This window comes from Streptopelia decaocto (genome assembly GCF_964273445.1).
Source record: "Streptopelia decaocto genome assembly, chromosome: 8".
NCBI classification, from domain to species: domain Eukaryota; kingdom Metazoa; phylum Chordata; class Aves; order Columbiformes; family Columbidae; genus Streptopelia; species Streptopelia decaocto.
In genome coordinates, this window is record NC_138662.1 from 1,510,748 (window position 1) to 1,524,002 (window position 13,255).

The 13,255-nt window shown below is 42.6% G+C and overlaps 1 protein-coding gene across 1 annotated transcript in view; it reads right to left on the minus strand.

Moving 5' to 3' along the window:
• Positions 1-313: 313 nt before the first annotated feature.
• The window catches only part of NUP210 (nucleoporin 210), a 63,963-nt gene continuing 51,021 nt past the window's right edge, over positions 314-13,255 (minus strand). Inside the window, exons 31-40 of the mRNA XM_082059896.1 lie at positions 12,184-12,359; positions 10,752-10,969; positions 10,074-10,210; positions 8,942-9,065; positions 7,874-8,020; positions 4,658-4,902; positions 4,266-4,485; positions 3,591-3,686; positions 3,386-3,469; positions 314-2,222 (exon numbers count right to left, since the gene is read on the minus strand). Coding sequence (XP_081916022.1) covers positions 2,122-2,222; positions 3,386-3,469; positions 3,591-3,686; positions 4,266-4,485; positions 4,658-4,902; positions 7,874-8,020; positions 8,942-9,065; positions 10,074-10,210; positions 10,752-10,969; positions 12,184-12,359 — 1,548 coding nt within the window. The 3' untranslated portion in view covers positions 314-2,121. The remainder of the gene's footprint in view (positions 2,223-3,385; positions 3,470-3,590; positions 3,687-4,265; positions 4,486-4,657; positions 4,903-7,873; positions 8,021-8,941; positions 9,066-10,073; positions 10,211-10,751; positions 10,970-12,183; positions 12,360-13,255) is intronic.

The window sequence follows — 13,255 nt, forward strand, 5'->3', positions numbered from 1 at the left end:
TTCCTTATAAAACGCAAATGAACCAAGTGGGAAGTCTGAACACACCTGGAAAATAAAGAGCTGCTTCCTCAGCCAACACCGACTTCAGGAGGAACTGAAGATGCTTAGTGAAAGCCGGGAAAAGGCCCTGACAACAAATACTCGATGAAAAATTGTCAAAATATTTAAAAACATTACAGAATCAACAAAAGTGAAAATTATCAATTTAGAAATCATGTCTGCAAATACTATGGGGCTTTAAAATGTGAAGTACAAATAACACAGTCTAGTGCCAAATCCTGAATAGCCAAGACAAGAAAGTTCATCAACAGCATACTGAGGAATCTTACAAAGCTTTATTAAATAATACAGATACAAATGATTATTATTTACATCCAAATTGTCAACTTTAAGTAGTACTAGCACGTAAGGCACCTCTTCTCCAAAATTAGCCAATAACTTACACAAGACTCAATACAATGACATGTAACAATGCTGCCTGAAACCAAAACTGTACGCCATAAACTGTCTGTGTTCCATTCCTTTATTTGCCATGAGATATTTTGGATGACATGTTTTGTTCTTTGAAACAGAACAATTGCCATCACCTTCACTATGGTCCTTAGGAGAGCTCAGACAGCCTGAATATTATTCACAGTTACAACTGTGATACTCGTTATATGTAAACAAAGCCCTTATCTGATAGCTGCAAAATCCTGCTTACGGATTGAAATTACTGTGATTACAATTACAATCCTCAAAGTAAAGGATTCCCACTGAGATACTTTTTTCCTGTTCTCAGGGCAGTACTTTAGGATTAAGAATTGTAACCAAGTTTTTTTTTTCTCATCTGTTTAAAATTAATTTGGAAAAAAAATTCTTCAAGTCAGCATCTTGTTTAGAAAGCAAAACTCTTTTGAGCACACAGTGATCAGCTGCCTGGTCTAGCACAGCACTCGATGTACCCAGAACTGTGCATTTCATACCTGTGTGTCTTAAGACAGTCAAGAAGAAAACAAAACAGTCAACCAAAACTCCTCCACATTAATACTTCCACAATTAAATGCTACGTGGTGTTTTACAGAATCACAAATGAGAATTATTAGTTGAATATAGTGGTACAAACATTCCAGAGTCTGGTCATACCAGTGGTATCTTACTGCATAGTTTAACTCCAGATTCTGGGGGTGGCTGGATCAGCTGGTACCCGAATACACCAGGGACAAGGCCACTCATCCCAAGTGTGAAATCAGCCACTTATTTCCAGTGCAGCAGGTGACAAGTGGTAATAAAAGGAGGCTCAGTTTCTATTGAGGTACTTCTGTACGCAAAACGACCTATATAAATGTATTATATTTATATCAGAACACAGGTAAGGTAATTACCTTTAATTAGAAATATTTACTACCAGAAGAGAGGTCCTCTTCAAAGGCACAGGCTTCACATTCCCAGTCCAAAAGAAAGTGCTTACAGTAACACAAAGGGAACGCTGCAGCTGTACCCAAAGGAGGCTGCGCTAAGACACTTACGTTCTTCTTTTTTGTTGCCGTTGTAAAAAACTCCAAATTACTCACAGTTGTTCCAGCATTCCTGATGTTAAAACAGCAAACGATGGGGATGAATCACATTGTAAGGCTAAACAGAAGGACACTTATCAGTGCAGAGCATTCCTGAGACTTGGGAACTCACAAGAAAAAAATAGCTCTTGGAAATATGCAATCCTCCATATTTTTGGCTCATGTTTGACTTGTTTTTCCCTTTTTAAAAAAGAAGTTCATTAACAAGAAAGTTAATTTTTACAAAAGTAAAGAAAAGCTTTTCTCACTATCACTTTGACATAACATCTAATTGCTTGAATAGTGCAAGAAAGCCAGCTTAGCGTAAACACTGCTTTTTGTGCAGCCATCCCTGTCAGCTGAGCATAAAACAACAGGGAAAACAAGTTTTAGAGAACTGAAACACTAACATGAAAAAAAACTCAATAATAATCTAAGAGCTCTAAATACATATAAAAAAAAATTAAGCTAGTTACATTCAAGACTTGAATTCTATTGAAACTGTGAAAGTTCTTAAATTTGCTATTGTTAAAGGCACTGCTATTTTTTTTTTAATTTTCCAGCATGAAGACGAGTCCCGCTGCCTCTAACATGAACCATAATCAGTGCTCCAGAGCGTGGATGAGGGGCTGGTTCTCCTGCTGGTGGGCTGAGGGCTGAAGGAAAGTGTAGGTGATGCAGAGAAACCTACAGCACAGGGGAAAAGGAAAGAGAAAATCATCCTCAGAAATGGTGGAGAAGGAAGAAACAAATCACTGCTGGAACACCTGGCAAGGGAGTCTAATGAGCCATTCCAAGAAAAAGAAGCCCTTTAGCTTATTGCCTGTTGAAATGACACCTTATAAGTACTAAAATTTTAAAGGTCTTCCTATTATGGGCTTTAATTAAAGAATTGAGTCTGAGGGGGGCAGAGCACATTTGAACTCAGCAAGTAACTTTCAGTTTGAGTTTGACTTATCTCAGATGTGGTTTTACAGATAGGACTGCAGCTCACTCTAACTTAGGTACATCTGTAACCATGTGAATTTTGGTTTAATAGCTGCTAATGACAGACCTCCCATTCAGTCAGGCAGAAAGGGACCTGGGGGACTAATGGACAGGAAGCTCAACATGAGCCACCAGTGTGCCCAGGTGGTCAAGAAGGCCAATGGTGTCCTGTCCTGGATCCAAACCAGTGTGGTCAGCAGGCCAAGGGCAGTGACCCTTCCCCTGTGCTCTGCATTGGGGAGGCCACACCTGCAGTATTGTGTTCAGTTCTGGGCCCCTCAGGTCAGGAAAGAGATTGAAGTGCTGGAGCGGGTCCAGAGAAGAGCAACAAGACTGGGGAAGGGACTGGAACACAAGCCCTATGGGGAGAGGCTGAGGGAGCTGGGCTTGTTTAGTCTGGAGAAGAGGAGGCTTAGAGCTGAGCTCAGCACTCTCTAGAACTACCTGAAGGGCAGTTCTAGCCAGGTGGGGATTGGGCTCTTCTCCCAGGCATCAGCAATAGGACAAGGGGCCATGGGCTGCAACTCTGCCAGGGGAAATTGAGGCTGGAGATGAGAAAGCAATTCTGTGCAGAGAGTGGTCAGGCATTGGAATGGCTGCCCAGGGAGGTGCTGGACTCACCGGCCCTGGAGGTTTTTAAACTGAGACTGGACATGGCACTTAGTGCCATGATCTAGTCAATGGACTGGAGTTGGACCAAGGGTTGGACTGGATGATCTCTGAGGGCTTTTCCGACCCAGTCAATTCTGTGATTCTGTGTGATTCTGTGTAAAGGAGTATTTTTTGCATATTTCTGAAAGAGTTTGATTCCACAGCACTGCAAATAGGTAAAATTCATTCGTAACAGGGTAAGAGCTGCTTACTGTTCTGGGTGTGTTGAGGAGTTGTCCTTGGGGTAAACGCTGGATAACTGTGCTGTTCCTTCGGTGAGAAAACTGCATGATAGGCTGCAAGATATTGTGGGGGAAAAAAATCATTTCACAAAGAAATTATTCCTTTAGATCTTACAGCTAATGCATTGTAAGAAGTTATGAAAAAAACAACTTCTTCAATCTTTCGTTCTCTTACCTATAATCATAAAAGCTGTCCCTGCTAATAGTGCAAAAAGCGTGAAGAACATGACTTGGTAAGAAGCAAGAAAGTGCTGGATGAGACTGGCTCCATCTGTAGAACCGATGAAGAGGAGACAATATTGTGTTAAAGAGCATCTTCTTCAATCTGCTTTAAGAGTTAATAGTTCTTAACTCAAACTGAAACAGCCAAAAGAAGGTTTTTATTTATAGCAAATAAGTGTATTCAACTTGGATAATACAACTTCAATTCTAGTGACTATTTTCAGTGCAGTCTTCAAAATCTGCCAATAACAGTTTAAGACATTGATACACAAATGTCTTAAGTGTGTTCTTTACTTTCTCAGCCCCCAAATGCTCACCTTTTTTCAAAATAACACTACATGCTTGAGAGTAAATAAAAGCAGAGCAAACCAAACTACTTCCAGACACTTTAGCACTGGGATATTGATGCCAACTTCAGTGTATTTTGGGCTGGCCCGAAAGGAAACCATGTTCAGCTTCAGTCACAGTGAGCAATTACATCATGTCTCCTGGTCACAGGAGCAGCTTCCACGTCCATGGTAACGTTAGCTGCCAGCTCAGATTTTAACACATCAAATTTTAAAACGTCTTGAACACGAACAGAAGTTAGAGGTTTATTTTGGCACATGAAGTCTAGAGAAAAACTTACGTCCCACTGATGCACTGGTTCTGTCTGTCAAGTAAATCACAGTCACTGGGATAGTGATAGACTGGTCAGTCAGAGGACTAGAGACACTCAGAGTGGTTGATAAGGGTCCCTGGCTTGAAAGTCTTGGATCAGCCAGACTGACGGTGTAGACCACGTAACTGGGCAGCCCGTAGGATTTCTCCTTCTCAAACACCTTCACGGTTGGTGACCCACATTTCACCTGCCGAGGGAAAAAAACAACCTGAACTAGACTGCTTGAGAGAGCAGAGCGCATCTCCATCTTCCAAAGCACCTCCGGGACAATCAACATGGCAAAGGTGACACGGCGTGCCTCGGGCTAGAGTTCAAAACGCTTTCGCGTGTGTTGGGCTACTTCCCAGCAATAGACTCACCTCCAGGGTATCAAGAATTTCAGTGGCACCAAATATTTTCACATCAGAGCTTGTGTAACGGTTACTTAACACCATTTCCGTCTGGTCAGCGTAAAGCCCGGGGCTGAACGGCACCTCAGCGCTGATCTGCTCCCCGGAGGAGCCTTGGACTGAAGCCGTTACGCTGAGGGTGGCTTTGCTCGTGCTGAGATGCTTCAGCTGCTTGTCAGTGAGCCTGTGCATGGTGATGGAACAGGTGTAATGTCCTACAAAAACAAATGCAGGTGGACTGTGAATTGCTCATCTTTATTGTTTTTTTATCCGTGCAGAGCGAAGTTTCGGTGGCATCTTCAAAGAAGAGCTAAAAAGGTGGTGGAATTCAAACGGCAAGCTCAGGAACGTGCAGAAGAATGGGAGAGCGTGTCTGCTGGTCCAAGCATCGCAATCCCAGCACTAAAACAACACATGATATTTCTTGTCCCAAACTAAACATCACAAAAAAACCCCTACAATGGCAGTTTCCAGTCACATTTTATTATACTATGCCAGCGAGACTCAGTTCTACATAGAACACAACATTTATGCTAATATTGATAGAAAAACTTTACTGAAACAAAATTTAACATCTTATTTCATACTCTCTTCACCTCATGTTAAAAGTTGCAGTCAGCTAACATCACCATCATCCATTCTGCGGAGACATGCTTTATTATTTATGGAAGCTTCTTTAAAGGTTAGATATTTACCAGCTTTCTAGTGTCTTATGGGACCTATTTGTCTATCAGTAGCAGTAAAGACAGTAAAAAGCTCCCTGGGTCTGGAAGATTCAGAACATAAGTAAAAGCAGAATTTGCTCAATACACGTTTTCCCCTTAGTTTCTTTCCCTAATGAAGTAACAGAGGCAGCCACTATTATGCAAAGTATAATAGTGTTGTATACAACGGGCATGGGGACTAATCTAACTGATGTTATTTCCATACAGCTCATGGTGCTTTGGTTCTTCTGAAGATCATGTTACAGTTATGAAACACTAACACATGCTGTAGACTTTCACACTTTTATTTCCACTTCCACAGTCTCCGGTAATCTCCCCTTCTTTGAAGTCCCAGCTCATCTTTTGCATATACATAAGAATTCATTAGAAATTTCATTAGAAATTACAGCACTCCGGTTGCAGAGGGAAGTTTGAAGGCATGATAAATTCCAGAAATGTTTAAATTGCAGAAGAGTTGAGGAGGTGTGGTCTGGACAATAGAGTAGTCGAGGTGGGTTGCAAACTGGCTTAAGGAGAGAAGCCAGAGAGTGGTAATCAATGGGGCAGAATCCAGTTGAGGCCAGTATCTAGAGCAGTGCCTCAGGGGGCAGTGCTGGCGCCGGTATTATTCAATATATTCATTAACGATTTAGATGAGGTAATTGAGTGCACTATCAGCAAGTTTGCTGATGACACCAAGCTGGAGGGAGTGGCTGACACTGGAAGCTGTGCTGCCATCAGAGACCTGGACAGGCGGAGAGTTGGGTGGGGAATAACCTGACGAAATTTAACAAGGGCAAGTGTAGAGTCCTGCATCTGGGCAGGAACAACCCCAGGTTCCAGTGTAAGTTGGGGAATGACCTATTAGAGAGCAGCGTAGGGGAAAGGGACCTGGGGGTCCTGGGGACAGCAGGGTGACCATGAGCCAGCACTGGGCCCTTGTGGCCAGGAAGCCAATGGTACCTGGGGTGGGTTAGAAGGGGGGGGATTAGTAGATCGAGAGAGGTCCTCCTTCCCCTCTACTCTGCCCTGGTGAAACCCCATCTGGAGTATTGTGTCCAGTTGTGGCCCCTCAGTTCCAGCAGGACAGGGAACTGCTGGAGAGAATCCAGCGTAGGGCAACAAGATGCTGAAGGGAGTGGAGCATCTCCCTTATGAAGAAAGGCTGAGGGAGCTGGGGCTCTTTAGTTTGGAGAAGAGGAGGCTAAGGGGGGACCCTATTAATGTCTATAAATATATAAAATGTGAGTGCCATGAGGATGGAGCCAGGCTCTTCTCGGTGGCAAACAATGATAGGACAAGGGGTAATGGGATCAAGCTGGAACACAAGAGGTTCCACTTAAATTTGAGAAGAAACTTCTTCTCAGTGAGGGTGGCAGAGCCTGGCCCAGGCTGCCCAGGGGGTTGTGGAGTCTCCTTCGCTGGAGACATTCAAAACCCACCTGGACATATTCCTGTGTGACCTCACCTGGGCGTTTCTGCTCTGGCAGGGGGATTGGACTAGATGATCTCCTGAGGTCCCTTCCAGTCCCAAATATACTGTGATACTGTGAACTTTCACCAGACTTTTGCATTTATGCGACTTCCCTCATTTCAGTCCCAGAGGTTAGCTATGCTGCAACAGCTGCAGTGGCTTTTGAAAGGCCAGCGTCACGCACAAAGAATAGTTGACTCTGTAGAGCACAACTGGGTGAACTCTCAAGATCCTTGGTAAGCAGACAGTAAAACTGTTGATTGCTTTTCTTATTCTGAGTCTTAACTTGCACTGCATTTCGGTGCATGGTGAAGGCACTGATGTATGGCCAGAAAACACCTATAAGAGCCACTGGGTGTTTACAGCTGCAGAGATACCCAGTTTTAGAAGGTTTGTCACCTGAGCACTTATTTGTAGCAGCTGAAGGTGGAAGTGTTTTGCTTCCACAGCTTCACAAACACCGGGCCTGATTTTCTTTTCTAAATTAAGCTATACACAAGGCAATCTATTTTTGCACAGTTCAGCTGCAGTAAAAGGTGGCAGCCGCCAGCAATAATGTGTGACCCCAGCATATTATGTCCACATTCTGCACCAACATCACTTCTGTCTCAGGGTCCCATGGACTGTCTATATACCTACAAATACACAAGCAGGAACTGGCAAAATTAGGAACTACATTTGTGGTCAAAACCCACAAAGTTTGTTTCTTCCCCAAGCAAATTAATGCTTCAGAGTTTCTTTCTGATTTACTACTACAACTCTGAAAAATACATGACATGGGCTGCTGGTGATTTCTGGCTTTATCTGAAGGCAAAAAAAAGGCTTTGTCATAGTCAGAAAAGCCTGGAGTTAAAGGAGAGTCCACGTTCCCAGCTCCCTGAAGCCCAAGATCCTACAGAGCAAAGCTCAGCGGCTTCCAAAGGAAATCTGCTGGGCCAAGGGCGTTGGGATTAAACCACAGCAAGTGCAAAGTGTCCACCTGGAGTGTGGCATCTCATCTCATCCTACCTGAAACTGCGTCAAATCCGGGCTCTGCTATAAAGATCTCACGTGCTGGGAAGTCAAATCCGTCATGGTTAAAATCTAGATGGCAATTGATAATGGACTGTGGCTGTAATTCAGCAATGGCTTCAATCTGAGCAGGCAAGCACTCCCCTAAGGAGAAGAAAAGAAGTAATTCATCTCTAAAGTAATTAATTAGAAAACGATAACTAATTATTTTAATTAATTAATTAAAAGCAAAAGCACGGCTTGAAATATCGGATTGTTCTGCCACCTTCTGAAACAAGTTTCACAAGGTTATGATGATCCTCCACCAGCTGGAAATCACAGACAGCTGCTCCTACCTCAGCTCTGAGCCCAAAGAGACGGCAAATGAACATTTTATATGTTGTGGGGTTTTTTGACAGCAATAATTTATTTACAGGAAAGAATGAACTAAAGAGAATTTTCAGCTCAGATGTGTCTGTTGAATAAATGATATGATCCTGGGAGCCTCCATTTATATTTTAGTATCTGGCAAGATGTTTTTTTTTGTAGGCTAATAATTTACATAAGGCACAACAAAATTCTATTTGAACAAGTGCTAAATGTCAAGCAAAAACCTAAAAGGAACCATAATCAAGCAAAATATAGCTTATTAAATAGGGGACACAATATGATGCCTCATCTCTGTATTGATTCAAAATACTGATAACTTCTGTGAAAGACTTAAGGATGGTAACTAAACACTCTCAGCAAGAAAAATACTAACTTCAAGAAGGCAATTGGAATTAAATATATAAACAATCAGCTGATTGCTTCTTAATTGGTTTCTGAGATGGTCAAATATGACACCTCTGTTATCTACCAACTTTAATAGTTGTGAAATCCTAATAGTGCCCCAGAACACCCTCCAAATTCTGTAATGTGGCCCTAAGACTCTTTTAGAGCTCCTGGGATCCCTGAAAGGGATCGGAGGTTCACAGAAACCTCACTACACCAGCTTCACAGACCCTTAAAAACAAGCGCAAATCACCTATTGTGAATACACACCATGTGATAAACAATTAGCATCAAGATTTTCTTTCATCATACCTTTCAAATTTTTCTTTCTTTCCCCAATAGAAATGATCACTTTGGAGGCTGAAACTCCTTGTAAGCTGGTTTTCCCTCCACTCACATGTGTTGCCGTCGTCCTCTGAGGTACATTAATCACTATCTGAAAAAAGGATGAAGTACATTGCTAAGAAAAACTGTTTAACAAATAAAGGCAAAAGCAGACTGGACTGTATATGCACACATCCTTGTGTGTATAACAGAAGACTCCAAGAGGTTGGGTTTATAAAAAAACCCTTCATTTCTCTAAGTTGGAAAACTGCCTTTCAAGGCAATTTAAGCCAGTAAAGATGGTTTGCAGACAGTAAAACTGTTGATTGCTTTTCTTATTCCTAGTCTTAACTTGCACTGTATTTCGGTGCACGGTGAAGGCACTGATGTATGGCCAGAAAACACCTATAAGAGCCACTGGGTGTTTACAGCTGCAGAGATACCCAGTTTTAGAAGGTTTGTCACCTGAGCGCTTATTTGTAGCAGCTGAAGGTGGAAGTGTAAAGTAAAGACTTTTTCTACTCAACCCCCACAAATTAATAGGCATAAAGCTCTATATCTCAATTCAATTTTAAAATAATGGTGCTTATGTCGGCCGATACAGTGAATTGTGTCAGCAGTACAACCGCACTGTTGATAGCCCAAAGGTGCTGTGCAGGGACAGGAGTTGGACTCGATGACCCTTGTGGGTCCCTTCCAATGCACGACGTTCTGCGACTTGGATTGAACTGAGTAGTTGTGGTCAGTGATGCACGCTCATGCGGCACAAGGCTTCAGAAAGTTCTTGTTGGCATCTCATCCTGCAGTGAAACTTTATTCTTAAAAGCAGCCACACTCAAAATATGTTCAGCCTCTGGAAACAACTGAGCGAGGCAAAGAAATCAAAACGTACAATACGAGAACAGTATAGGCTAAAAATAGAAACTATTTACTGAATTATTCTCCATGATGTGCTTGGACGCATATCAAAATAATTGCATTTCTAATACTTTTTCCTTTAAAAGTAATGTTTCTACATATTTGTAACAGAAAAAAATAAATCATAGAATACATTTTTGGTGAAAAAGCACCCAAAGCAAACAAATCAACGCAGCTCTGGTAGGATTTAACAGTGCCTCACCTCTCTGTATGTTTTAAGTAATCCAGGAATCTCATAGTAGACAGTGATGACGCCAGAATCCCTCGCCACTGCTACGCCCGTCTTGGAGTCGACCTGCAGGACGCTCGGTACCGAGGAGCTCCACACGCCTGGCGGGCCTGAGAACACAAACCATTTGGGCACCATTCAAGCAACTTGTGCTAGCTGAAGCATTTCGTGATCACCTTGGTGTCTTATAGGTACCCACTGCACGGACAGCGTGACTTTTGTTATCACACACGCTCCCCAATGCACAGACGTGAGATTTGAGGGTCTCACACAGTAGGACGCTGGCAGCCCGACACCAAAGGGACTTGCAGTTAACCTGACAAATACTCATTAATACTAAGAATCAAATACAGTGAGTGAATTTACATTCCTGACTCTGCAGGATTCCCACAAAACACAAACCTTTCAAGCTAACGGAATGAAAATGCCTGAAGTCTGAAACTCATGAATTCAACACAAGCCGTGTATTGCAAGGTACTATTGAAGTTAGAGGAGTTGATGAAGCCTATTTTTATCATTAACAAGAAGAGTGACATTTGATTCTGAACAAACATCGTAAATTATGCATTTCGTTTTCCTGAGAATGAGGAAGAGTCACACCGATGTCAAATTATATATCTGCAAAAACACAGCGACCGAAGCGCCGCTTACCTTCTTGGTTTATCAGCGACGTACTGAAACAGAGGACGTCACCCACCACCACGTCTGCGAGCTCGGGACAAATGGCGTGTTGCACGGGAAGCGGGACGTAGTCTGCAATTCCGCTGTGCTCTGCGTCCCAGACTTTGAGCAAGGTCAAACCTACATTTACAGTCCGGATTACAAATGTGTTGTTTGTGGCTCCTTTCCCAATCTGTACAAAGTCATCTCTGTAGATAAAAAAAGAAATGCTTTTATGTTAAGGCAAGTTTGCTAATGTCATTATCTCTACAATAAATAGTAGGTATTGAACTCTTTTCAGATGCTTGACTTCTTGTTTTCAGCAATGGTTATCTTCTAATGAAGTCAGACAAAAGAAAGAAAACACAAAAATTATTCAGGTGCTACTGAAGCAAATTTCAGTTCTCACATCATTATGCTGAGGAAATACTAAGGTCATAATTATCTATGAAAACTCCTTCCCAATGTTAAGAGTTTCAGAACTTCAGAATGAGGGAATCTGTCTTTTTCCCCTTTCTCAGGGAGTTAAGAAGCAAAGAAATTTAAACACCAATAGGCAGTTTTCCAGCCATAGTGTTACTAAATCACCTTTGATTGTGAGTTCTGGTATTTACCAGAACTGGTAAATTGTTTCAGAACTGGTAAATTACTGGTCAGTTGGTATTCACCAGAACTGGCAAACTGGTTCAGAACTGGTAAATTACTGGTCAATTGGTATTCACCAGAACTGGCAAACTGGTTCAGAACTGGTAAATTACTGGTCAATTGGTATTCACCAGAACTGGCAAATTGGTTCAGAACTGGTATATCGGTTCAGCGTTCCCAGCTGCCCCGGCAAAGGAGAGCGGCGGAGCTGGGTCACCCTGGGCACCCGAGCCAGCTCAAGGAGGTTAACGCTCCTCTCTCCGGGGCTAATAATTAGCTCTATGCTGAAGCAACCCTGCCACATCTATTTTGGAAGCTGAGGTTGTGTCATCTTGGGGACCTCCATATGCTACAGAAGTTTCCGCAGATCATTTAGGTAGGAGAAAGAAAATCTGGCACACAACCTCTTTTAGTTTTGTTTTCCCTTTTAATCATGATCACTGTGTTGCAATTGCAAGGGGCTCTGCAGAAAACAAGCCATGTTCTGGTAATGGAATTAGCGATTGGTTACTAACGACCACAGAAGGCTGTTTTAGAATATTTATCATTCTTTGAGGCAGAAGCCAAAAGGCCTTTTGAGTCTTGGCTCTGCTGTGCAACAGACAGCTCCTGATCCAGAACCTTCCCCACGTGCAGTGAGTCAGTGGAACAGAGCACGAGGAGAAAAGAGGCAAGATGAGGTAAATGCTCCTAAGATCGTTTTTTTCTATAGGCCACTGATGTATGGAACCTGATGATGTGGAGTCACTTAAAGCAGAAATGCCCATCTGATAGTTACCTGTTTGTTGCAAAGTTGAGCATAGAGTTATGCGAATGAAAAGTGTCTCCAGAGTTATCATGAAAATGGACTGTGAATGTCAGCGTCACCCCCAGGGGCAGAGCCAGCAATGCCTCTTTGTTCTGTGTGTGCAGAACAGGGCTCATGGAGATCCTCAGGTAGGAGATGGGGTAGACCTGTCAAAACATCCGCAGTGAAAATTAAATTCCTATTTTTGATGCCTCTACAAAGTCATCTAAAGGGGGTTCTTATAATACAAATATACAAAGCTTTCTTTATGAACCATTTGCTGTATGTTGAGCCATCTGACAGCACTGAGACGTGGAGCTTTTATTATCAGTACATATATTTCAAAGAATCGGGAGAACGGTGGAGGTTGAAGAGGCCTCTGGAGATGGTCTAGTCCAGCTGCCCCCGCTCAAGCCGGGCTACCCAGAGCCGGTTGCAACGTATATGAGAATAAAGGGATGAAACAGTCACTGTTTCCCCACTTGCACTGCCCCAGGTGAGAAATCCGAGGTGATCCAGGCCGTTTCTATGGGCTGTGGCTCTGCTGGAGCCAAGGCCTGCCCAGCGGAGGAAACAAGCAATAGCTGCAAAGCTGGTCCCTCGTGAGCCCTGTCAAACACCATCTGACCTCTGCTCCAAATGCTTTTGAAAAGTCTGCTGGATTATCCACATGTGCACACCCCACGTGTGTGCAGTGACGCTCCAATGAAGGAAGTTTGTCTGAAGACAAAGACTTCAAAACCATCTTCTTCCTTTTGTTTTAAGTCACATGTTACTATTCTTGATTAACTTATCTAGGTTGACCAGCAAAATGACCCAAGAAAAAGAACTCCATCTGTTCTTTCTGTTACAGCTGTTGGAAATAAGTAATGGAAGGATAGAGAAAGCAAGCACCCTCAAATATATAAATAAAACTATTTTAAAAGAAGCCCTCAGGCTCATCTTGTAGGAAAATCCCTTTTTCTAACTGAAGAGGCTATGCTAAAAAGTAAAACCCTGCAATCTGAAAACGTACATGTCAAAACTTAAAAAGGAAAGGACAAATTTAGCCTCGAGCAAACAG